General features: G+C 52.8%; 3 protein-coding genes across 5 annotated transcripts; 2 read left to right on the forward strand and 1 right to left on the reverse strand.

The window, feature by feature from the left end:
• The first annotated feature begins 216 nt into the window (after positions 1–216).
• UBFD1 (ubiquitin family domain containing 1) lies at positions 217–9,649 on the forward strand. The gene is made up of 7 exons (XM_048961242.1): positions 217–308; positions 461–697; positions 764–972; positions 1,983–2,048; positions 2,240–2,345; positions 4,051–4,133; positions 5,380–9,649. Exons 1-7 carry the CDS (start codon positions 278–280, stop codon positions 5,488–5,490), a joined length of 843 nt encoding a protein of 280 aa, XP_048817199.1. The 5' UTR covers positions 217–277; the 3' UTR covers positions 5,491–9,649.
• A 710-nt stretch (positions 9,650–10,359) lies between these two features.
• On the forward strand, positions 10,360–18,385 carry ERN2 (endoplasmic reticulum to nucleus signaling 2). 3 transcript variants are annotated; one of them, XM_048961236.1, is made up of 23 exons: positions 10,361–10,584; positions 11,782–11,899; positions 12,143–12,176; positions 12,330–12,402; positions 12,618–12,690; positions 12,877–12,999; positions 13,325–13,426; positions 13,768–13,865; positions 13,962–14,029; positions 14,219–14,297; positions 14,362–14,512; positions 14,590–14,711; positions 14,896–15,075; positions 15,181–15,421; positions 15,495–15,585; positions 15,800–15,989; positions 16,158–16,257; positions 16,395–16,594; positions 17,015–17,162; positions 17,257–17,384; positions 17,468–17,591; positions 17,780–17,847; positions 17,913–18,385. In XM_048961236.1, exons 1-23 carry the CDS (start codon positions 10,513–10,515, stop codon positions 18,102–18,104), a joined length of 2,775 nt encoding a protein of 924 aa, XP_048817193.1. In that variant the 5' UTR covers positions 10,361–10,512; the 3' UTR covers positions 18,105–18,385. The 3 variants fall into 3 exon arrangements, with proteins under 3 accessions (XP_048817192.1, XP_048817193.1, XP_048817191.1); XM_048961235.1 differs by having other exon boundaries at positions 10,360–10,584; positions 13,768–14,029; positions 14,368–14,512; XM_048961234.1 differs by having other exon boundaries at positions 10,362–10,584; positions 13,768–14,029.
• Positions 18,386–19,211: 826 nt separating this feature from the next.
• On the reverse strand, positions 19,212–24,741 carry PLK1 (polo like kinase 1). Its single transcript, XM_048961240.1, has 10 exons — positions 24,222–24,741; positions 23,965–24,133; positions 23,735–23,879; positions 23,139–23,232; positions 22,391–22,610; positions 21,931–22,089; positions 21,634–21,711; positions 21,008–21,162; positions 20,362–20,544; positions 19,212–19,975 (listed from the first exon to the last, which is right to left on the reverse strand). The coding sequence occupies exons 1-10, from the start codon at positions 24,600–24,602 to the stop codon at positions 19,769–19,771; spliced, it is 1,791 nt and encodes a 596-aa protein (XP_048817197.1). The 5' UTR covers positions 24,603–24,741; the 3' UTR covers positions 19,212–19,768.
• Positions 24,742–24,883: the final 142 nt, after the last annotated feature.

Here is a 24,883-nt window from a genome sequence, read left to right on the forward strand (position 1 = left end):
GCGCTCAGCCAATCCCCGCGCCCGCCGGCGCCGGGGGGCGGAGTTTGTCGTCCGGGGGCGGTGCCCTTAAAGCCGGGAGAACGCTACCCGGGGGAGAGATTGAAGGAGGAGATCCGATTGGCGGGCGGGGCCGAGGGCAGAGCGGCGACTGGCGGGCGGGACAGTGGGCGGGACAGTGGGCGGGGCTACGGGGGCCGGCGCTACGGGGGCCGGCGCGGCCCAGCGCGCAGCGGCGGCGTTTCCCGGCGCCCCCCGCGGCAGATTGTACACAATCATCATGGCCGCTGTCTCATCCGCCGCCGCCGAAGGTAGGAGTGAGCGGCCCGGGACGACTCGGGGCCGGGGCCGGCGGGGCGGGGCCGGCTCGGCGCGGGGCGGGGCCGGCCGCGGTAGGCGGAACGCCGAGGGTCGGAGCCGGGCGGCTCCGCGGGGCCGGGCTCTTCCCCTCCGCTCCCCGCAGGTGCCGCGGAGCCGGGCATGGAGGCCGAGGCGCCGGGCTGCGGCGGGGAGGGCGGCTCGCCGCGGGGCGAGGGGTGCCGGGCCGGGCCGGCTGGCGCCGTCAGCAACGGCAGCGACACGGAGAGCGGGCAGGAGCTGGTGGAGCTGCGGGTGATCTGGAACAAGAACAAGTACGACGTGAAGTTCCGCCTGGACAGCACGGGCGCCGACCTGAAGCAGAAGATCCACTCGCTGACAGGTGCGTGGGGCGGCCCCCAGGCCCCGTCCCGGCCGCCGCCCCCTGACCCGTCCTCGTTCCCCTCAGGCCTGCCGCCCGCCATGCAGAAGGTGATGTTCAAGGGGCTGCTGCCCGAGGAGAAAACGCTGCGAGAGATCAAAGTCACCAACGGTGCCAAGATCATGGTGGTGGGCTCCACCATCAACGACGTGCTGGCTGTCAACACGCCCAAGGATGCGGCGCAGCAAGAGGGGAAGGTGGAGGAGAGCAAGAAGGAGCCGCTCTGCAGGCAGAAGGTGCCGGGGTCCAGGAAGCCTTTGGGGATGGGGTGGGTGGGACCGTGTGCTGCTTGTGCCGTGCTGTGTGCCCCCTGGTTGTGGGGAGGCCTGGCAGGGCTGTGTGGTCCCCCCGGGGCTGTAAGCAGTGGAAGCGTTTCGTGTTAGCATAAGCAAAGCCAATGTTAATTATATCTCACAGCTAACTAGTTTTTGTTGGTGTAAAACAACTGGATTTCTAAAAAGTGTCTTTAAAGTGGGTGTGGGGGCAGTTCCCTCCGTGCTGAAGGCAGCTTGGCTGCTGAGCATCCCCCTCACACCTGGGACTCCCTCCTGTAGTACCGTTCTGTGGCTGCACTGCAGTGCTGTGGGCTGGAGGAGGATTTTCAGCTCACGGTGTCAGCGACCTCCCTCAGATGAACTAGATTAAAGACTTAAAATGTACACCATTGATCTGCAACCTTTATGAGACGTGCTTTTGTTTTTCTATAATTTATCATAGTTCACGTTCACTGTAAGTTCCATCATTGCTTAAAGGTACTCAGCAACTTATGAGCTCTGAGCATGGTTTTCTTGGTTACTACTGCTCTAATCTTCCTGTTTGGTGCTGTGTTGCGGTATGCTGCACTGTCAGATCTAGAGGACTTTCTGCCATTCACTGAATATAACCCCTGACTGTTAAAAACTGTCTTGCCCAGTGCCAACCATGTGACTCAGCATGTACTTTTCAAAGTGAAACTTGTATTCTTTTTATGTGTATATATTTATGTATTTGTGCATCCTGCAAAGGATGCATACCCTTATATGCATTATATTGGGATTTTATTCATCTCTGTAATTTATTCAGGCTATTATAGGGAGTGCTCGGTTAACTTTGAAAATTAACTGTTTCCTGCGTGATAAATGACTATGGATAGTCTTTAACTGTCTCCTAGTGCTATTGGGATCTGTTGGATTCAGGGTGTGTTGGAAGTAAATTGAGAAACTCTGTTGTGTTTCTGTAAATTCTCATTTCTGTTTTTACATTGTAGCAACACAGAAAAGTATTGGATAAAGGAAAACCTGACGATGTGATGCCTTCCATTAAAGGTGTTCAGGTAGGTGAGTGGGCACCTGGGGCATTGTCACAGTCAGAGTTGGTTTGAGACCAACTGTGCTGGTTTTAGCTTTCCTTTCTGTTTGGGAACAAAACTGCTAAATTGGATCGTTCTTATGCTTCAGAAAGTAAGAAGATGCAGCTTTTCCTGTTCCTCTTTCCCTGTGACTTACCACGTTACCTTTGTTGTAGGAGCACCTACCAGCTGTGCCATTATCTGGCATGTACAACAAATCAGGGGGGAAAGTAAGATTGACCTTTAAGCTCGAGCAAGACCAGCTATGGATTGGTACAAAAGGTGAGAAATGCTAAAACTCTGAGGTGGTTAATTGGTAATTGGAGTATAAGAAAACTGTGGGAATGAGAAATATCTTGTGGCGTGACTGCGTTGTGTTTAAGAGATAATATTGTCTCGTTCCTTCAAAACTAAACTCTGCTGCTGTTTCTCAAATGCCATTCTCTCAGATTGTTGGACATTAGCTGATGTGTTATTTCTGTTCTTGAAAAACTTGAGCTTAGTGGTGCCAGTAGGTGCGTGTTCCAGTCTGCTCCTTGTAGATCCAAACGTGAATTACAATATTTGGCATTTCTCATGTATCTCAAAAGCACTGCATAAACATTGGTTCAATGCCAGCATCTCATAGAGGCCCGATGATTTGGCTGAGACTCTGCAGATTCATAGAACTGGGAATAAGAGTAGGAGTGTTGGCATATTTGTCGTTATCTGTCCTTCCAACAAAATTAGGGGGGTGTCTTGTTTCAGTGATGTGCAACTGCAGGAACTACAGCGTGTGTTGCTGTGCAGAGGAATCAGTTTACTGTCTCGAGTGGTGCCAGGAGGAGCTGAAAGTGCTGTGGTGATAGCATGCAGCACTGCGAGTATCTCAGAGAATCCCCTGCCTCCAAAGGAAGCTGTGCACTTTTAGTTTGACCGGGATGGGACAGTAATTGTAATGAATAGGAGGGCTTGCTTACTGTGCCAGTAAAGAAACCTAATTGGATGTAGTATCAGCTTTGGATAGCACATTAAGCTGCTACATTATTTCCAAAGTAAGCAGAAATCTCCTCTCCTACCTACAACAAACATGATTGTGAAAACTTTCTGTCTTTAAAAACTCTATGGCTACCCATTGGAGTAGCATCTCTTAGGCCAAGTAATTATGTATCTTCCCTTCTATAGGTCAGGCAGCTGAGTGTTTTTTGTCATTGATAATGTATTCAAAATGCGTGGTTAATGTGTAGGTAATCAATACTCTTCCCTTACCTTGTACATCAGTTTCAAGTTCAGTATTTCTGAAGTGCTCTAGATTACTGCTTCTTAAGCTTTGAAACTTGATTCTTCACGTAATTGACTGTCTTTAATATAACCTGTTTCCCTACTTCCCGAAATTAGCAGCAGCTTACTTCCTTCAGGGACTGGCTGTAATTGCTGGCTGTTGTTAGGGGAAGAATTCCTTCCTGCTGTGAGAAATGTGTGGCACATACCATGCAGCAGGGCTAGGATGAACACAACTGGCTGTTAACGTGGTTTTTTCATTTGTCAGTCCTGGAAAACTGAAACTGATTCTTTTGTCTTTACATCACGATGTTTATTTCCTTGGGGTTAAGTCCTCAGAAAGGAGTGGGGACATAAGAGAGAAATCTGCCACTAGTGATGTTCTTTGTGCTTGTTGGTGGCATCAGGCTGCAAGAATTGTAGCCATCTTCTCGCTGTTTCTTTCCCTGTTTACCCATAAATGTTTCTTTGCCTGTGCTCATAAAGCAACCATGGAGCATTTTCTCAGGATGAAGAAAGCTCACTTTGCTCAGCTGTCTTCAGCCTTGTAGTTCTGTATAATCCTTGATAGTCAGTCCTGAACGCTCTCCCCTGGCCTGGCTCTGACTGTGAGCGCTGTGCTGGTAAGAGTGGAGTTTTTGGAAGTAATGGAGGTGGTGTTTGAAGTTAGCATGACATTCTGCTTCCTCATACATCAGAGATAATGCTTTGATCAATTTTAATGTAGAGAGAACAGAAAAGTTACCCATGGCGTCCATTAAAAATGTGGTGAGTGAACCTATTGAAGGACATGAGGATTATCACATGATGGTAAGTAACATCTCCACTCCAATAATATCATTCCAGTTACAGAATATGCAGAAGTAAAGCTATCAGAATAGAGCAGCGCTGAAACTGAAAGCAGTACCAGCTTGGTGTGTTGTGGAATGTCAAAATGTCAACATTGTCTGCTAACACAATGTAAATATTTGGGCTGGCACACTGAGTGTCTGCTACTCTGTGGAAATCTGGGCTGGTTTCACAAGTGTCAGTGCAAATCAGTATCCTCTCTCTTTTGACAGCACTTTTTTTTGATGTTTTTTTTTTACTGCTGTAATAGCTTAACTCAGGATTTCTTAATATTAGAGAGACTTTTCTTTATCTAGTTTAATTTCTGCTTTCTACTGTATTCTGTTTGTATAAACAGGCCTTGCTGGACATTTAAAAGTGAAAAGTGATTTGATTCTGTAATATTTTTCCCCGTGGGATTGTCTGAAAAACTGCTATTGGGTACAGGAAAGTAACACAGTTAAGAGGAGAGCAGTGCTGATTATGCTGGACTTTTTTTGTCTGTTTCTTTTAATCTCTGGTTTATTTTGAGGTTTTGCTTTATGGAGCACAATAAGTAACCTCTAACACTGAAGTAAGTTGCTCATATGAGTCTGTGCCCGTTTTTAGGGGTACCGTCTGCAGGAGGGAGCTGGTCGAGTCTTTGCTCAAATATTTGGTTTTTGATTACTGATAAAAGAAAAGTCCTCTTCTGGATATGATACAATAATGATTCTGAGGCAAGGGTGGAGGTTATCGGCATGCTATGGTGCTCGTCCTCTCCTCTACCTGCTGACAGAACTAGAGAACAGGACATTATCTAAATCTATTTTAATCTGTGAGACTTCACCAATTAAAACATGATCACTGCCTAATTAGTTCCTGCTCAGCTTCCTAGCTCTGCGCATTCTGCATTCCAGTAGTTGCTGTACAGACTTATCCTTGGGTCACACAGTACGTTCTGTCTTCCAGAGTAAATTCCTCACGGCCTTGAAACTGGCTGAGAGATTTTGCTGCAGCGAGAGTCTCTTAAAAGGAAAGAGCTCATCGCTGCCCACTTTGCAGCTGCTTCACAGAGGGCTGCTTCCTTTAATTTCGTATGAAATGCATGTAGTGCACAGAGGTGTTTGGAGGAGGCCCTGGTGTAGCAGGCTTGTGTGATTGTGCAGAGGATAAACGTGCGTCCTCTCTGTCTGCTATCAGCTGTTCTGTTTCCCGTTTGTAAATGTTGTTGTTCTTGACTTTGCAGGCATTTCAGCTGGGCCCAACAGAAGCGTCTTACTACTGGGTCTATTGGGTACCAAATCAATATGTTGATGCAATCAAAGACACGGTGCTGGGAAAATGGCAGTATTTTTGAAAGCACGCTCACCTCTGGCACAGGAAAATGACACAAAGCTAAGGACACTGCTGGGAGAGGCCTCCAGCATGCCTGGATGTGACAGTCCTGGAACTTATTAATAAAATATGATAAAAGAGGCATTGATGGAAGCCAGAGGTGATGTTCTTTCACCATTAGTTTACTTTTAACTTAAAATTTTCACCATCCCTTTTCTGCAGTCAGCTTCAACCGTATTTAAAGCAAAATGCAGTGGAAATCAATAAATTCTAATTCACAAAATATTGTGTGTAATACACTTAAATCTGCTGAGAGTTGATCTTCCAATTTAGTTTTAAAAAGAAACTATTACAATGTATTACTGAGGCTTTTTTTACATGGTTTGAACAAAAACAACTATTTTCATAATCTTTCAGTTACGAGCATTAGACTTAATTTAGTGACTTGGTTGTGACTGAGAATTTCAGAACCAGTTTATTTTTAGAAATAAACTTGAAGCAGTGTAACAGTATGCAAAATGGATGTTCAGCAAGCCATATTCTGCTGGCCCTTTTCTTTCGGGTTTGAATCTTTGGTGGCAAAACTCTGCATTTATCTGTTTGTTAAACCCAAAGATGCCCTCCCTTTTCTTTGTTTTGTTTAATTTCCCCCTCTCTCCCAGTGCTGGAAGCTGTTTGTTGGTACTCCATGGCACGTTTGGAGCAGAGGAACACCTCTGTGGATGTTCTGTAAGCACTGTGACCCGGTGCTGCTCACTGTCCTGCTTTGTGCCACCGTTGTTTCCCTCTCTGCTCCACTTGTGCCCGGAGTGCTGCGTTTTGGAGCTCTGTGCACACTGCAGCCCTGGGTCACATTGCAGCTGTTGTGACGATGCTTTCCTGTCTGACTGGAAAACAAACCTACAGAAAGCTCCGGGCTCTGTGACCGTGCTGCTGTGTGTGAAGCAGTAATGCAGGTCTTGCAAAGGAGGCAAACCGGATGGGCTTTCCTTCCCCTGTGTGTGTTGGGGAGGACAGAGGTGGGAGAGGGAAGTTCTGATGCCATTTTGCATCGTAAATAACTGCAGTAGCCTTTTGTGATCCAAATCTGAAAGTGTATGGGTATCTTCTTCAGTGAACCCTGCCAGACCAGGGGGATCTGTATCTGTCCAGCAACTGACCTTCTGAAATTTCAGTTACCTTCCAGCTTTTCTTTGGCTCAAGTTTACAGTAAGTTCTTACAGTAAGTTCTTGCATCCAGTTCTGTCTGAAATACCGTTCTGTGCCATTGGTTTGTGGTATTCGGTGTCATCTCAGCAATTAACGTGCCATTTATCTCAGGTTTTCTGCAAGGACCTTCCAGTCCTGACAAGGTGCACACCCCTACCGGATTGTATGTGCAGTCAGACTGAGTCAGTCTGGCTGTGTGTTAAATCTGCAGCTAACAGATCGCTGTTTGGTTTTGGTTGTTTTAACCCTGTAAGCTTAATGTTCCTCAATCCAAATAGCTCAGCATTTTGTGAAACTTGCTTAGAAATATCCTTTTAGGAACAGCTGAACTGACTATATTCCATATCCATTTTCACTTGCCTTGAAATAGCCCAGTTGAAACTCAGCAGGTGCAAACTCCTCAAAGTATTTTGTTTTATCCGAGAGATTTGGGAAAGTGTTCACTTCATGGTATATGTTAAGAGTGCTTATTTACCTGTAGGTTCTTGATAGCAACGTAAGCAGCTTTTGTTTTGTCCTTTCAGTTAGAGCATTGATGCAGTACGAATTGTAAAGGTGTTCCATATCCAAGGTAGAAACTAGTGATGTTCTGGTTACTCCCATAGTGTGAGGTCTCTGCCTGTGGTGCTGCAGCAATGCAGGAGCCCTGGGGGCTGCAGGCGGGGGCTCTTGCAGTGGGTTGGAGGTAGCAGTTCTTCTGTCACTCTTACTTTCTGATTGCCAGTGCAGGTGTTAAAGCTTTAATTTTAACTTTCAGTCCCTGGTGGAAGGTGTATGTGCTGCAGCACTCCATCATTTGTTAGAGCTGGTGTATGAGGGTAATTAATGATGCTGGTGTCTTCTGTCCCCTGGGTTCACCTTTGCACTCATCTGTCTCTTTTATTCTGGCTGTCTCCACTCACTGCCTGGCTTGCTTGGAGCTCTCTGCATCCATTCACACTCTATTTCCTCCCCTGTTATTTCCCTGTCTTGCCTCTAAGAGGACTTGTCTGTGGCTCAGCTCCTTCCCCAGGTGCTGTGGGTCTGGGTTTGGTGCAGGATCATGGTGAGTACACATGGCACCGTGGGCACTGCCCAGTGCCATGGCCAGAGGGCACCAAGAGCAGCAGTGTGTCTTCCCTGCACCTTCCCAGCCTGTCCCACCCTGTGCTGGGATCAGCAACTTGTCTCAAACTGAGTATGAAAGTTGGGGGTTACAAAGCAGCTTTAGATATGAAGAAGAAAAAATTATAAACAAAGGTGATCAAAAGTGGCCCTGTTTAGGTGCTTCTTTTCTATTTAAATTTGATTTGAAGACTTGAATTTCTTTGATTCTATGTGTAAAATTTAATTTAAAATATAGGAAAGTGATGCTTACTGGAAATGCTTTAATTGGTGTTTGTTGGGTCGTTACAGCGGGTTTCTCAGGAGCTCTTTGAAGCCAATGTTCCTCCTGAATTTAGCAGCATTTCTTTTAAGATCCTCTCTCTTTTGGAAGGATGTGGAGCTCTGTATCTTCTGCTGCACGCCCATTACTCCGAGGTGGTTACTGTCACTGATCAATAACATCCAAGAGAGCATGCTGTGTGTTTAGCCCTGCTGTGCTGCAGCCCGTGTGACCAGAGCTGTGTGCCAAGCTTCTCTGGGTTTTCTCTGAGAGCTGTGGTGCTCCCCAGGGCTGGTGGGCACGGAGCAGTGCTGTGCAGGAGGCAGCTTTGGTCCCTGCTGAGGCACGGTGTCAGCTGTGATGTGAAGATGTAAGCAGTGCTTTCAGTTGGCTGATGAAGGTTGCTTTGAGATCCAGCGTGTACTCTTCCATAAGATTTCTGGTAATAGCTGCAGTGATTCCTATGCAAAAGCTTAATTACTTCACTTAAACAACAGTTTGATGCCTTTCTATGGAGATCGTTTCCCTGTTGTGTGTACAAGTGTCATTTCCCACGAGCTGTTTTTGGGGGTTCCTTAGGAAACAATACCAGGTTTACTGCTCAGTGATGGAAGCAACCAGAACACAAATGCGTAGTGGCAGCTGCAATCTCCACCCCACTGCTGCCCTGTCTCCTCCAGCAGCCCTGTTTGCTACTCGGGGTGCTCCACCTCCCCCAGTGCTGTTCCCACATCCCCTGCCTGCTGCCAGGGTACCTTTCCTCTCCTTGTTCAGAGCACAGCATTCCTTCTGCAGCCACTTTGCATCCTGAGCATGAACGATTCCTGGATTCGTTTTTCATCTGGGTTTTTAAAAGATATCATTTAAGCTTTGGGTCCGATGACAGAATGTATCCTGCATGAAAGTGCTGCATTATTTACACATTTTTCATATCAAGTTTAAAGTAAATAAGTAATTTCTGTTAGTGACAGAGTCTGATGAGAAACAGGTAACTAAAATTGTAGAAGAGAGTAGGGGAGATGAGTTCCAGGACCCAGACGAGCTGTTCACACATCTGGCACACACACATCTCACACACACGGTGCCATGTCAGCCCCAGTGCTCTGTGCCCGCTGTCCATGCTCTGTGGCTGCCCATGCCCCTCCTGCACAGCATTCCCACCCAGCACTGTGCCAACCCCACGCAGCAAAGTTTGCTTTCAGGCCTCCCTTCCCTTGTTGGCTTTCTCTTTCCCTCTGTAACCTTATTTCCCAATCAAACTGTTTTCATTCTGTGCCACGTCCCCCTGTTGCCTTCAGCCACGGATTTGCTCTCTGCACTCACGAAGGTTCACGATGTCTTATCCATGTTCTGAGCAATTCTTGTTTTAGAAACTAAAAGATCTTCGATGTTTGTGTCCACTGCAGATTTATTTTAAATGGAATATGTAAGTACCATGTTTAATGGTATTTTTAAATAATCTATTGCCTATTTCTGGGGAGCGGGAGATGACATATTTAGTCTTAGATTTGCACTGCTGGATTTTTTAAGTGTAACCTTGACTGGTTATCCTATTGTTTTATTCTGTAAGATTAATTAGTCTTATGAATTAAAGTTTGATAATGAAGTCTGTCTGTGTTGAAGTCTTTGGGCATTCTGCACACACCAACTGCAGCTCAGGGCTGGGGCCTGGTGTGTGCCTGTGTGTGTCACAGCTGGGAGCCCCTGCACCGGGGCTGATCCTGATGCCATCAGCGTTGCTCTCTGGGAGCGGTTATTTCAGCTCGGTGCTTTGCTAATTACAAAAGGAGGTGGGTTACAGGCAGTACTTCCTTAGCTCCCTGTTCACCCGTAGGCTACAGCCTTGGTTTAGTTCATAGGATGCCCGTATTGTGCTGAGTGTGCCCAGCCAGTATCCTTATATGGGCAGGGTCAGCCCCCAAAAAGCAGATGCCCCTACAGCCCTGGCTCTCAAAGCTTAGCATGTGCTGTCCCGTGTTTGTTACTGGCTTTAGAAACTTCCCCCCCTCCCCGTCGAGCGAGAGGAGGAAGAATGGGATGAGGTAAACTTACAGCGTTAGTGCCGCAATGAAGTTCAGCGCAGATGATAACATACGTGCGTCAGATGGAGTAACGTCCCTTCAGCGCGATATCGAGGCGCGCTGTAAATCATAAGGGGCAATGTCATAATCTGCAGGGTCGGGAGGGGGGATCTGCGCGCGCTCCCCTTCCCCTCCAGAGTGTCTTTGCGCATCAGATCCCGGGCGCTGCCGCAGGAGAGGCAGCCCAGCGTATCGGCACGGCGCGGCGCAGCTCCCGGAGGCGCTGCCCGGACCGCCCACCCCCCGCCCCGTCCCCGTACGGCCGCCCCGGGCCGGGAGGGGGCGGCGGGGAGGAAACCGCGTCCTGGTTCCGGCCCGGCCCTGCCGCCTCTCGGGCGATAGCGTGGCCCCGCCCGGCCCCGCGCTGTGCCCCCGGCATGCCCGGGCCATGAGCGGCCCCGCCGCGCTGCTCTCCGAGCTGCTGCTGCTCCTCGTGCTGCTCCGCGCGCCGCCCGCGCAGGTACGGGGTGAGCGGGGCTGAGCGGGGCGCGTGGTTCCGCGAGCGGCGCTGAGGGGTGCGCGGAAAGCTGCCGTGGGACGGCCGAGTGCGGGAGCGGAGGGTGCCAGAAGGAGAAAAGAGGGACGGAGCTGGGGGGGCCGAGGGAATGTCGGAGGGACGGAGGGAGGCTGCGGCAGTGACATCCGCGGCTCTGCGGGGGCGGAGGTGTCGGTTCCGGACCCCCCGACGGCCCTCAGTGCCGCGCCACCGGGATGGATTTCTGCGGGAGGTCCCCGGGGATGACGCATCAGTCGGCCCCGCTGCGACCGCCGCTGTGTGCTGCGGATGGGCACCCAGCAGCTCCGCGGCCAGGAGTTGCGCTGGGTCCTGCTCTTTAGCCTGGCCGGGTCCTCAGGCTGAGCCCTGTGTTTGGTTCACGGCCGAGGACGTGGTGAGCTGCGGGTCAGAGCCGGTGCAGCGGTGGGATGAGCAGCCGGGGTCCCGTGCACCGAGCGTCGGTGTGCAGTCGGGCAGCAGGTGCTGTCCGTGCGCTTCCTGTGCCGCGTCGCTCCCGTCCCCATCCTGTTTGCCGATGGGGCGAGGCCAGAGGGTGAGCGCGGCGGTGAGCTGGCGTTTGCGAATGTGGACACGGCACACGGAAACAGCAGTTCCCTTTTTCACAGTAGGTTTGCCATTGGTCCTTTATCATAAAGGCAGCTGAAGCGCACGGCTGTGAGAGCCTGCACCATTAGTTGCACTTCTGGCATTAAAACTCGCCCAACAAGTTTGCTTCTGGAAGGAGCTGGTGGCCAGGCTGCATGTGTCAACTTCAGGAGGGGCCGTGGGGACAGCAGGACAGTCACCCCGCAGCCAGCCCTGCAGGCACAGCATGCCCCAGAGCACCAGCGGTTTGGCACTTCTGCCACCCATTCATAAAGGACAGCACCTCTTAGCAGATGTCGTCCTCTGCCATTCCGTATCACAGACCTGATGGCTGGGTGTGCTGTGCTCGGCACAAAAGGTTTTCTTCACCTGGGAGCAGGGAGGACCTCGGTCTGCTTCCCTGCAGCTTGCTCTCCTGCTGCTCTCTGAGATCCACACAGCACAGTGCTATCGGATGGCACAGGTTCTACAAGGTGGCACAGTGCTGTTGGGTGGCACGGCACCAGGCTCATCCTCAGTCCATCCGTGCCCTGAGGCCCCAATTTCTGCCCACAGTGCCTCAAAGATAGCGCAGTGACTGTCCCAGAAACTCTGCTCTTCATATCAACGCTGGATGGAAACCTCCATGCAGTCAGTAAGAGCACCGGCGATGTCAGGTGGACCCTGAAGGACGGTGAGTGGCAGCCCAGGGCTCACCCACAGCTCTGTGCACACCCCAGGGCTGCCGGGCACAGCTCTGTCCCTGCATGGCTGCTGGCAGAGAGCATTGGCTGTGCTGCTGGCTGTGACTATTCTGGGTCTGACATGCAAATAGGTCTGCCCTAAGCATGCCAGCACATGGCCGTGTGTAAACACTGCCACGCTGTCCCCTGCGAGGGGTGAGGCTGCTGACGTGGTGTTTCACTCTCTTTTTCAGATCCCATTCTGCAGGTGCCGGTCTATGTCACAGAGTGAGTATTGCTGTCCTGCCAGACAGGCTGTTAGGCAGGAAGGAACCGTCCAGTACGACTGCTGGAGGAGTTTTCTTACTGCATCACCTGCTCAGCCATTGATGTGTTCCCAGAGGTTGGGTGCAGTTCACATGTTGTTCTCCCACTTTTCAGACCAGCGTTTCTGCCAGACCCCAATGATGGCAGCCTATACATCCTGGGAGGGAAGAAAAAAGAAGGCCTGATGGTGAGTGGGGGGCTGTGGCTGACCTGTCCCCTCTGCTTCCCTGGGCTGTGGCAGCTGCTGGTCCTTGACACCACGATGTATTGGTTGTGTGGCGTGGGATGGCACAGCTGTGCTGGGCTGTGCTTTCTGGGAGCATCCCAGCCCAGCTCTGGGTGCAGGGAGGCTGCAGCTTGGGCTGGCTGTGGAGTTGAGGCCACATGCTCTCTGTGTTGTAGAAGCTGCCATTCACCATCCCAGAGCTGGTCCAGTCATCACCGTGCCGCAGCTCGGACGGGGTGCTCTACACAGGTACGGGAGCTTGGACAGCACTGCTGCTGGGAAAAGTGCCTGATGTGTGAGTGTGGAACTGCAGGGAGGGAGTGGGGGGAGCTCATGGGTGTGTGGCTGTGGGCTGGGAGAGGTGGGGAGGAGGCTGCTGCTGAGAGGGAGAGCAGCGCTGCAGAGCTGTAGGGCAAAGTGTGCTCTCATTGGCAGGGAAGAAGCAGGACACCTGGTTCATTGTGGACCCCAAGTCAGGGGAGAAGCAGACCACGCTCTCAACAGAGGCCTGGGATGGGGTGTGTCCCTCCAGCCCACTGCTCTACATCGGCCGCACACGTAAGGCTGTCCTCCCCTCCCTCACCCTGCGGGTCCCACGGGGTGCTGGGCTGTGCCACTGCCTCCATGGGGGCTGCTGCCATCCAGAGTGATCTGTGTGACTGCTGCCAGCAGCAGGCTCTGCTGTCCCTTTGGAAGTGGCAAAAGAGTGGAGAGTCTGTTTTTTTCCAGCAGCACACTTTGATGTTGGGTTCAGTGCTACCAGTGTGCTGGGGCTGGCACTGTCTTCGTGCTGGCAGCTCCTGGGATGTCAGCATTTCCCCTCCACATTCAAGGCATCGTCCCCATGGCACACAGTGACTGTGCTGCTCTGCTCTCACCCCAGAGTATGTCATCACCATGTACGACACCAAGACGAGGGAGCTGCGCTGGAATGCCACCTACTCTGACTACTCGGCACCGCTCTACGAGGAGTCCTACCCCTACAGTGAGTGTCACCAGCCCTGCCCACACTGGCTGTGCCGTGGTGCTGCTGCAGCTGAGACCTGGGCTGCCATGGCTGCTGGGGAATGCGGTTGCTGTGCCATGCTGTGCTGTGTTGTGCTAGGGTTCACCTGCCTGGCAGAGATGGAGCCATGGCTCTGGGACAGAGAAACATGTGTTTCTCTGGCAAAGACAGTTCCCTCAGCCCATTGCTGTGCCTTGCAGGACACTTGTGGAGCTGCGGGATGCATAAGGTCACCCAAGTCCACAGTGCTTGACACAGGCAGGGGGATGCAGCCACACAGGCAGCACCTCTACATTGCCTCCCCCTCTGTGTCTATCCAGAAATGTCTCACTTTGCCTCCAGCGGGGATGGGCTGGTGGTGACACTGGACAAGGAGAGCGGCGAGGTGCTGTGGGCACAGAACTATGACTCACCCGTGGTTGGCATCTATGTGTGGCACCAGGACAGCCTGCGGCGTGTCCCCCACCTCAACCTGGCCATGGAGACACTGCGCTACCTGACCTTCCATTCACAGGACATCCACCTCGCCCGCTGGGGACACCAGAGCATGAAGGACTTCACGGCCACCAAGACCCAGCTGCTGTAGGTGACGCGGCGTGGGGTCCCGCTGGGGCGGCTCTGGGTGGTGGCTTAGTGTGAGCGAAGCACTGTCACGGCTGCCACCACCTCGAGGGACGCAGGATGCCAGAGGGTCACAGCAGTGACAAGCAGTGGCACTGGGGTTCTCAAGCCTGCCTGTCCCACTGAGCTGATGCTGCACCCACATTGCAGGCCAGCGCTGTACGTGGGGAAGCACGCAGCCAGCTTCTATGCCCTGACCTCCCTGGTGCACAGCAGTGTAGCACTGGTGGTGAGTATCTGAATACCCGTGCCATGCTGCGTGTGCACCTCATCCCCATTGCCCCATCTTGCAGCCACAGGGCATCACGCTGGCCAGGATTGATGGCCCCACCACGGATGACGTGACCATGAGAGAGTCAGGAGAGTGTGAGATCACCCCCAGCACCGATGTCAAGTACCCACAGGGCAGCATCACCGCACTGCACAACCAGTGGCTGTTGATAGGTGTGTGGCTGCTCACAGTCATGGGAGTTGCCTTGCTGTGCAGCTACAGCTCTCAGCTCTGCTTTCCCCCACCCCAGGGCACCATGAGCTGCCTCCCGTGGTGCACACCACCATGCTCAGAGCTTTCCCTGAGAACCTGAGGAAGGCAACAGAAACCATCATTCCCCGCAGCTCTCCTGCCAGGACTGTGTTTGATGATGTGAGTGGCGAAGCACTGTGTATCACTGCTGTGCTGAGGGCACCTCAGGCCTTCAGAGGTGCATAGGTTGCATGGTGTCCCAGTGCATGGTGTCAGGGAGGGCCTGTGGGTCTCTCAGCTTTGGGAATAGCTGGGAAGAGAAGGAGCTGTGGGTGCTGTTGTAACCCAGTATCCCCTCCTGCAGTTCCTGGCCCCCAGCAGTGTGGAGGAACTGGCTCTGCGGGGCAGTGAGGGGCACACCCAACCTGAGCCTGGCCATAGAGAGCAAACAGAGGTGTACCCAGATTCTGGTGATTGGGACCTGCTGCTGGCTGCTGTTGGCACAGCGCTGCTGGGCGGTGGGGTCCTGCTGCTCCTCGTCATGGTGCGTGGGATGCTACTGATAACGCCTCACAGAGCGAGGAGCCACAGGTATGCTAAGGACATGGGTGCTGGCAGCAGCTGAGAGGATTCCTCCTTTGTGCTTCAGAAGCTGCAGAAGCAGCACGAGGTGCAGCAGCAGCAACTGGAGAAGCAGATTCAGCTCTTGCAGCAGCAACAGCAGGAGATGCTGCTCCCACATCGCAGTTCCGGTGAGGGCATCCCTGCAGCACCCAAACAGCCAGCAGGAAGCAGGGGAAGTGCACCTGGGCTGCAGCCAACTTCTGATCCCTGTGCCCCCACGGAGCTGGTGAATGGGACAGTGAGCAAGAAGCCGGCAGTGTCTGCAGGTAAGTACTGAACCAATGTCCTTCACAGAGGAGTAATGCTGGAAGGCTGCAGGGTGTCTGCATTTCTCTGCAGAAGTGGAGCCCGACGTGGTTGTCGTTGGGAAGGTTTCCTTTAACCCCAAGGATGTGCTGGGCCATGGAGCAGGAGGGACCTTCGTCTTCAGGTGGGTTTGTGGCACTGGGAGCCTTTCTGCTGTCACTATGGGCAGATGGCCCCTGCCTATGTGTCGGCCCAGAGCCTCCAGCACAGTGAGGGGTGTGATTTTCCTACAGAAAACCTTAGCTGATCCTCTGGTGTACAGCTCTGGGCATCCCTCCCGTGCTGGGGGGTTTGTGGCATTGCCTGGTGCCCGGCCATCTCTCTCCATCTGCACATAGGGGGCAGTTTGAAGGCCGGAATGTGGCAGTGAAGCGCCTTCTGCCCGAGTGCTTCCACCTCGTGGACCGTGAGGTGCGGCTGCTGCAGGAGTCAGACGAGCACCCACATGTCGTGCGCTACTTCTGCACTGAGAAGGACAGGCAGTTCCACTACATCGCTATTGAGCTCTGCTCTGCCACGCTGCAGGAGGTGAGCACGCAGTCCCCCTATGCCGTGTGCTGCAAGCACCCTGAGCATGGCAAGCCTTGGGCGAATGGCCTCCCTGTGAGCTCACACACCTGACATTCCTCCTCTCCAGCTGTGTCCTGTTTGCTTCAGTACCAGCCCCAGCTCACCTCTCTGCCTCTCTGGTTGCAGTATGTGGAGAGCCCCACCTTTGATCGGCGCAGCCTGGACCCGGTGTCTGTCCTGCACCAGACCATGTCAGGGCTGGCGCACCTGCACTCGCTCAGCATCGGTGAGGCAGCGGCATCCCTGTGGATGGCATCCATCAGGGCACCGTGTCCTGTTCTCAGCCATCACAGCAGCATCCCCTGACTCAGCCCTGCAGCTGCAGCACCACCTGCGGGTAATGCTGCAACCCGCTTCTTGCAGTTCATCGTGACCTGAAGCCCTGCAACATCCTCATCTCCGTCCCCAACAGCCACGGACAGATCCGAGCCGTCATCTCTGACTTTGGGCTGTGCAAGAAGCTGCAGGGCGGGCGGCACAGCTTCAGCCTGCGCTCTGGCATCCCTGGCACTGAGGGCTGGATCGCACCCGAGGTGCTGCAGGAGGCACCAAAGGAGAACCCTGTCAGTGAGCCATGTGTCCTGCTTAGCGCTCACCAGCTTTCCCCCTGCTGCCTCCTCCTTGCTTGCAGTGTGCTGCTGAAATGCACGATTCAGACCAGAGCTGTGGGAGCAAAATGCAGCCCCAGAACAGCAGTGCTCAGTGTCAGGGCTCCCTCAAGCAGCTTTTCTGCTGCATTGCTCCTTCCCAATGCAATGGCAGAGACTCATGGAGCAGGAATGCTACTTCATCCCTCTGCTTCTTGGCTCTGCTTTGGCAAACATGGAGCAGGTGGAGGTTGCACACCTGCTTGTCCCAGTGAGCCTTGTGCTTGGGTCAGTTCATGTGGGTGCTGAGGGCAGCAACTGCTCTGCTGTGTTTGTCTGGCATGGCTGCAGCTGTCATGGGCTGTGAGGGGCCCATCTCCTGCCTGTGTCTTGCAGACGTGCGCAGTGGACATCTTCTCTGCTGGCTGTGTTTTCTACTACGTAGTGTCAGGAGGGCAGCACCCCTTTGGGGACAGCCTGCGGCGCCAGGCCAACATCCTGGCAGGTGCCTGCCAGCTACCCTGCCTGCAGGAGGATGTGCATGGTGAGGCTGCAGTGGGTACCTGCAGTGCCTGCCCTGCTCTGAACCCTCTGCCTGTCCTCGTGCCACCACCGCTTTGTTCTGTTCCGTGCACCAGACAAGGTTGTGGCCAGGGAACTGATCACATCCATGCTCAGCAGTGAACCCCAGAAGCGCCCCTCAGCCCCTGCTGTCCTCATGCACCCCTTCTTCTGGAGCGCAGAGAAGCAGCTGCAGTTCTTTCAGGTGTGCACCGGGCACTGCATTACAGTGTGGGCAATGAATTTCTTTCTCTAATCTCACCTACACATCCCCATTGCATGGTGCAGGACGTCAGCGACCGCGTGGAGAAGGAGCCGGCCGAGGGGGCCCTGGTGACAGCGCTGGAGGCAGGTGGCCGTGCTGTGGTGAGGACAAATTGGAGGATGCACATCTCCCTGCCACTGCAGATGGGTAAGAAGCACTGGCCACGTGCCATGCCAATGTGGGAATATGCATGGAATGGAATGTTCCAGGTGCCAGAGGGCCCCGCAGCCAAACGCTAGAGGAGACAGAGGTGCAGGCAGTGCAGAGCAGAACCCCATGGCTGTGGGGCTATGCCCCCGGCTCTCACCTCACCCTCTCGTCTGCTTTCCCCACAGACCTGCGCAAATTCCGCACTTACAAGGGCGGCTCAGTGCGTGACCTGCTGCGTGCCATGAGGAACAAGGTACGTCCTGCCTGCCCCCCAGCCTGCACTGCCCTGCCATCCCTCACACCCCTCTTCTCCCACAGAAGCACCACTACCATGAGCTGCCCACTGAGGTCCGTGAGGCGCTGGGCTCCGTCCCCGATGGCTTCGTGCAGTACTTCACCTCCCGCTTCCCCCGGCTGCTGCTGCACACACACAGTGCCATGCAGCTCTGTGCCCATGAGCGGCTCTTCCACCCCTACTACAGCTCTGAGCTGGGGGGCACAGGGAGGTGAGCAAGGTCAGCGTGGCTGCAGCACCGCTCCTCGTGCCCCCGGCTGCTGGAGCATCGACCTTTGGGGCTCGCCTGTATGGGACTCGGCAGCAGCTATCCTCCTGGAGGCCCCAGAACCTCCTGGCATCCTTCTCCCCACAGAGTTGGACAGGGTGAGATGAGGACACAGACACCGTGTGGTGTGTGCAGGGTCTGCCAAACCCACAGGAGCTTCTGTCTTTGCAAAACCTCAGGGTCAGACATAGGAGCCTGGAGACCAGAGAATAAAAATTCTCTACTGCAGATATAGTATTTTAAGCCAGGGAAGGAAAAAAAAGCATTCTCCTGAGAACAGCTGGAAGCACTGCAGCTCAGCTGCTGGAGCCCACAGGTTGCTCTTCAGATCAGCAGCCTTGTTCCCTCCTGGGGAAGCAGCTGTCTGCATGCTTAACACAGAGATGGGAGCAGAAGGACTGATAGCACAGTGCTGACCCTGGACACAGTCCTTGTCCCCAGCTGACAGCACACAGATCAGTGCTCAGCATCTGTCCCAGGGCCTTGGCCTCACTCATTGCATGGGGTCTGCCAGCCCCAGGGGGAGGCTCGAGGCCCCCAGCACAGTGCAGACAGCAAGCTGGGTTTGTGCAGGCCCATTCCTCTTTTTGCTGTGGTACGTGATCTTGTTACATAGGTAACAAGGCATCTGTGCCTGGTTTATCTTCAGAACACTGTATAGCCATGAACATTTTATACAAAATGTTATAAAAAATAATAAAAAAAAAAAGCTCATCCTGCTTTAAACAAGAGCACCAGTAGGTGCCAGCCATCAGCACTGGACTGCTGCAGCACTCACGTGACTACACTGTTAGCAAAGTATCCACAACATGAAATATAATCAAAAGCTCTGATCAAACAGAAGAGGGAGAGGCATAGAACTGACTTCCTCCTGCAATAAGGCCCAGGGCTGTTCTCTATTTTTTGGCATTGCCAAAGAACAAGTCCAGGGCTTGTTCAAGGGGGGGGGGGGGGGGGGGGGGGGGAAAGAGCTTGTGGAAGAGGTCTTGGTCAAGAAGAATCCAGAAGCAACATGCTGCTGCTTCCCTGCCAAGGAACCAAGAGAGGCTGGACACTCCAAAGAACAATCTTTAATCAAGTTATGCAATATACAAAAGTTTAGTTTTCATGTAGAACAAATTCAGTATTAAAATGCAGATTGCTCAGTCTCAACCTGGGCATGTTAAATATCTTAGTTGTGCTGCAACAAAAGGAAACAAGTCCAGAGCATCATGCCACAGACATGTACAAAACTTACATGATAGTTCTGGGGAGAACCCCACACTTTATCTCATTAGAAGGCCCAGGAACCTCCAACAAGAGGGTTGGTTTTTGAGTCAGGCTTTTGGCTTTGAAAAGTTAAGAAAAAAAAAAAAAAAAAAAAAAGACTATATAAGTAATTTTTAAAAATACTTTGTATTGGGAGGAGCAAGAAACCCCTTCGTGCACCACTCACAGTAAACACAGCACCATCATCACAGCATCAGGGGCTCCCTGGGGGCAACTGGAACATACCCAGCAGCAGGAGCCCAGCTGTGTGATGGCAGGTTACAGTACAAGGGATGCTAATAGACTTCCCCGTCCACAGCTGAGCCGGTTTGGCACAGATGTTGGTTCCATCAAAACCAAAGCCTAAACGGAGGATTTCACACGGGCTGAGCCAGATTTTGAACCGAGGAGCTTCTCCACCATGGTGCGAGCGTAGCGTAGTCGGCTGGCCAGCTCCTTGCAGCACCCGTGCTCCTCAATGAGGCTCAGCTTGTATGTGCGGAAGTCCCGTTTCTCATCTATGTATGTGACAGCGGCCATTAGAGGGCACAGGATGACTTTGGTGTGGTCCTGTGGGGAGGGAACACAAGGTTACCCTGAGCACATTGCTCCACAGTGAAATGGTCCTTCAGATGAACCGTCACAGCAAGGTCAACCCAACTGCAGGCCAGCAGCATGCTGACAAAGCACAACACTGCTGCAGTAAGAAAGCTCTTACTCAGAGCGAATCAAAGGGAAACGTTCATGCTGCACCAACTGTGCAGTTTTACTCCTGCTAAAGGAAACAACCGCTTGAGCTAGGAGTGGCTGGATGGTTTAAATACCAGCAAGCAGAGCAAGGAGCCTTCTAGTGCTACGTTCACTGGGCAGAGCTTCAGCTCAGGCTATAACTGCCTGCAGGGATCACCAGCCTGCCATACGGCACTGAATGTAGCAAGTCAGCACAACAGCCTCACCTGAAAGAAGTTGATCTGCACAGTGCCATTGCTGAGGTGCAGGATGATGGCACTGCGGGTCCGGAACCACGTGCAGAGGTAGGGTAAACGTGCCAGCTCATCTCCTTCCCGAGGTGTAATGTTGGCACCTGCCTTCAGCAAGTGCTCACTCATGTAATTCCTGAAGTATTTCAGTAGTGTTATCTGCAAATAGAACAGGCTGTGAATGGACAGGCTGAGGATGAGCCCTGTTATCTGGAGAGATTAAGAACTGCTACCACAAATTCAGAGACTTCTTACATCTTTCAGAGCTTAAGGGGTCACCGCACAACCTACTGCAAATTCTCAAGTACCACCAGAATTAACTTTGCTGTCTGAGTACAAGACTCACTTTGCTGAATGCTTCAGTGCATGCAAGCTTTATAAGAGCTTATTTCTGTGAAGCTGCTCAGAAATGAGCCTCAGTTAACAACTAGGAACAAACAGTGAAAGCTGCCAGCATCTCTCTTTTGGGTCACATTTTACCAGCCAATAGAAAGCCTGCTGAATGCAAGTAACCCCAAGTTATAGATGTTTTTCCCCAGTGTCTACCCTGATAGCAAAGACCTGCAGAAGTCTCACCGGAAACAGCCACCCACCAACAAGGGCTCCTGTCCTCTGGACTGACCTTCTTGTTCAAGGCAGAAGGGCAGGATCTCACAGTGAAGTAGGACTCGGTGTTGTTTTGCTCAATGTACTGCAAGCTGTCCCCATCACTGTACATAATAAGACGAGTGGAGTCATTGAAGAGAACTCCAACACTGTTGTCACACAGCTGATAACCTAGTTCAAAATAAAGCCTGTTAGACTTCCACGTGTGGGACCCTTGGTGACATGAAATACAGAGCTGGAATATTTGTCATCTGGGCGTCCCTGAAGGCCACCTCACCAATTTTAAAGATGCTCCTTTTTACAGAGATCTAGATGGCACTTTTTCCTCCTCTGAATTTGTCAACCTCCCTTGTTGCATTATCTGCTGCATAAGCAACTTCAACTCCTACATTGAGTACACATGCTAGCCACTCTGGATCCACAGGATCATGCTGCATGCACCCTTAGTGTTGCCAGGGTGGATATTCAGTGGCCACTACTCTGTGTTTGCTTAGTGCTTGATGATGTTACTGGTGATGCTCTTGGAAAATCTAGACTAGAAAATCACGATTAAAGAACTAAACCTACACTGAGCACAAATCAGATTCTACCAGCTGCTTCAGGAACTAGAAAAGGCTGAAGTACTGCCACCACATTATTTACCTAGACCATACTTATCCGAGTAGTCCACCCATTTGCTAACCCAGAAGATGGGAATACAGGCTGGGTCTTCAGCTTCTTCTGCAAAGAGAAAAGGAGTCTGTTAGAAGACATTTCAAGACATCCTATGCATGCACCACAGCAAGCAAGGCCAAGAGGAAGGTAAGTAGCTTCTGCATTGCTTTTCTGCCTTCCAGGTTGAAGTGAGGTCAGTTGGTCCCTCAATTCAGCCAAGAGCATCAATGACAGAAGCAAGTTATCCAGAAAGGTCAGTGCCTGTGGGATTATCGCCAGACTCACCTTGCCTCACTGCTGTTCTCTCAGAGGGTTTAGCTGAGTTGACTGCAGTCAGCTGCTGTAACATGTCAGCTAAGTGACACTCAATGGCGTCTCCCACCTCCCGCAGCCCAGCTGCATCTTCCTTTTCAGGCAAGTTTTCTAATGCAGGGCTTTCTGGTCCTGGGCCGGGAAAGAGAAGATTGCAGAAACATGAGCTGCAAGTTTCTAAAAGCAGCAATTTAGATTCTACCCTAGCTGTAAGAAACATGTTATGCACCTCATAGCTGAACTGCTTCCTGCTTTCGGGACAAAGAGCAAGGACAACTCCCAGACATGAGATGTTCTAGTTTCCATGTGAACTGGGAGAGTAGGTGAGGCAGCACTACATTCCCCACGGAGGGTCTGTATGTTGCTAGAGGCCAGGCAGGCTCTCATCCAGCGCTGCAATCCATAGCCCTCACTTCCAGACACCTGCCCTTACCTTTGTTGAGTGCCGTCAGTGGCTTTCGCCCGTTCAGTTCAAGTGTGCTGGGAGCGATTGAAAATCGAGGTGCAACAGTGAGACAGCTGGTGGGCAGGCGGTTGGGGATGTACCCTGATGTGAAGAACTCATCGTTCAGCAACTCGTTGATAGTTGGGCGTGTGGCAGGGTCAGATCTTAGCATCTTCTGAATGAGGTTAGCAGCTATGGGGTTGATGTGCTAGGAGGAGACAGGCAGAGTTGTGAGACGAGCAGGACAAGCACACACTAGTGGCATCTGCTCTGTATAGTATAACAGATACAAGGTTCTGATCAGAGCATGGCTCTGGGTCAGGCAAGCAGGACACAAGCCTGGGAAACAGAACCATACAGATACGGAGAGCAGTCTCCTGACAGCATGCAAAGCTTAAAATCAACTGACTTCAGCAAGACCAAATCAACAGCGGTGAGATGAGATGGAGACTTGGCCCAAGACTTCATCTGTGGCTACAGTACATAGAATTGAACAGACTTGCTCAGCTGCCCAGTTTTTGGCAGAGCTTTTTTTCCTGAATCAAAGGGAGTGCTGCTGACCCCTCAAGAAGAAGTTGGCCTTACAGGTTCACTCTGCCATCAACTGATACAGCACTTTCCCAGCTGGCTAGAATAATAGCTGCTTCACTTATGTGAGAGCCCACTAAGTGCCAGAAACAGGATGGTGCAAGAACAGCTGCAAGATGAATGGATCCACCCATGAGAAGTACAGTACCTTGGGAATAGTATACTCATTCTTCTTGATTCGGATGTATGTTTCTTTGAGACAAGATGTTTCAAAAGGCGGTTTCCCCACCAGCAGAGTATACCTGCATGTTTGTAGACATAGAAGTGTGTTAGGTGGGTTTTTTTGTTGTTGTTGTTTTTTTCATAAGACAGCAGAAAGACAAGACTTGAGTGCAGAAGAAATCTCATCCTAAGGACAATCCCCTAGCAGAAGGAACAGAACCCTTCGGCATTAGAAGCACAGTAGAGATAGTAACTGCAGTACTGTGTCTGGCTCCTACACCACTGAGAAGAGAGCTGAGATCCAGTAACCTCTGGAGACAGCTTCAGTTAGGAAATGAGCATTTGGGGGGAAAAAAAGGCCCAAGGCAGCTATGCTATGTAGCAGATTGGACTGCAGACACACACGTACCCATGCGCTCAGAGCACCAGGAAGGTCAGGTGCCAGCTGGCAGCAGGGCTCAGCCATGGCAGTGTGCTGGATACAGCATGTCCAAAACTACAGCATACACCAAAACCTTACAGAGGCCAACAGGACGTGGGGCGCAGAGACCTCACAGTCCTGCAGGAGACATTTTGACTCACATGATGCAGCCAATGGACCATATATCCACCTCAAAGCTGTGCCCCTTCTTGCCCAGCACCTCTGGGGCAATGTAGTTGGGGGTCCCACACAGGGTCTTCTTGCGCTCACCATCGTACTCCACTTTGGTAGCCAGGCCAAAGTCACCTTGGGGAGAGACAGAAAGATGGGAGCAATGACAGGACCCGGGCGGGACGGGACGGCCACAGGGGCACCGCACCGCGACACCTACCGATCTTCACCTCCATGTCGTCGCTGAGGAAGAGGTTGCCCAGCTTGAGGTCGCGGTGGATGACGCGCTGGCTGTGCAGGTACTGGCAGCCGAGGATGGTCTGCCGCAGGTAGTAGCGCACCTCGGGCTCACTCAGCGCCTTCCGCCGCTTGTGCAGCTCCAGCAGCGACTGCGGGTAGAAAGGCACGTGGGCCGTCGGTCAGCCCGCTCCCGGCCGCGCCCGCACAGCCCCCCGCTCGCCGCCCCCCTGCCCTCACCCGGCGGCGGCACAGCTCCAGCACCACGTAGACGAAGTCGTTGTCCTCGAAGAAGCCCTGGAAACCGACGACGTGGCGGTGCGCCAGGCTACGGTGGATGGCGATCTCCATGGACATCTTCTCCTTCTGGTGCGGCTTGGCCAGCAGCGATTTGGGCACCACTTTGCCCGCGAACACCTCGCGACTCTCGGCCTCGGTCAGCTCGTAGCACCGCGCGAAGCCGCCCTTGCCCAGGAAGCGGCCCCGCACGTAACTGCGCCGCGTCCGCGGGTCCACCAGCACCTTCGGTACCTCCTTGCCTGCCGCCGCCGCCACCGCGCCGCCAGCTCGGGCCGGCTCCACCGCCGCCACCGGCCGGGCTTTGCCAGCCGCCGCGCTCATCGTGCTGCCGCCGGACCGGGGAGCGTTATCGAAGCCGCGGATAAGCGGGGCCGGAACCAGAGCCGTGCGGGACGCGCTGCACCGACAGCGCTCGCCCGATTCAAACGCGGCCCCCGAGCGTTACGCGCCCGCGACGGCTGCCCATTGGTCGAGAGGATTTAAAATCCACGCCGCCCGCCGCGGGGCACCATGGGAGCAACGCCGCCCGCCGCGCTTAAAGAGACAGAAGCCGGCGGGGCGGGCAGAGAGCGCCGCCATGTGGCCGGGAGGAACGCCTCGCA

This window comes from Lagopus muta, chromosome 15 (genome assembly GCF_023343835.1).
Source record: "Lagopus muta isolate bLagMut1 chromosome 15, bLagMut1 primary, whole genome shotgun sequence".
NCBI classification, from domain to species: domain Eukaryota; kingdom Metazoa; phylum Chordata; class Aves; order Galliformes; family Phasianidae; genus Lagopus; species Lagopus muta.

What these genes read in the sequence shown, in the direction of transcription:
- UBFD1 (XM_048961242.1), top strand. Translation starts at nt 278, where the DNA reads ATGGCCGCTGTCTCATCCGCCGCCGCCGAAG. An exon ending in GCTATGGATTGGTACAAAAG is followed by an intron (nt 2,346 to 4,050) that starts GTGAGAAATGCT and finishes ATTTTAATGTAG; the next exon opens with AGAGAACAGAAAAGTTACCC. An exon ending in ATGAGGATTATCACATGATG is followed by an intron (nt 4,134 to 5,379) that starts GTAAGTAACATC and finishes TTGACTTTGCAG; the next exon opens with GCATTTCAGCTGGGCCCAAC.
- ERN2 (XM_048961234.1), top strand. Translation starts at nt 10,513, where the DNA reads ATGAGCGGCCCCGCCGCGCTGCTCTCCGAGCTGCTGCTGCTCCTCGTG. An exon ending in CAGGTGGACCCTGAAGGACG is followed by an intron (nt 11,900 to 12,142) that starts GTGAGTGGCAGC and finishes TCTCTTTTTCAG; the next exon opens with ATCCCATTCTGCAGGTGCCG. An exon ending in CAACCAGTGGCTGTTGATAG is followed by an intron (nt 14,513 to 14,589) that starts GTGTGTGGCTGC and finishes CCCCCACCCCAG; the next exon opens with GGCACCATGAGCTGCCTCCC.
- PLK1 (XM_048961240.1), bottom strand. Translation starts at nt 24,602, where the DNA reads ATGAGCGCGGCGGCTGGCAAAGCCCGGCCGGTGGCGGCGGTGGAGCCG. An exon ending in TGGTCCATTGGCTGCATCAT is followed by an intron (nt 23,233 to 23,734) that starts GTGAGTCAAAAT and finishes ACAAACATGCAG; the next exon opens with GTATACTCTGCTGGTGGGGA. An exon ending in TGCAGATCAACTTCTTTCAG is followed by an intron (nt 19,976 to 20,361) that starts GTGAGGCTGTTG and finishes CCCTCCCCACAG; the next exon opens with GACCACACCAAAGTCATCCT.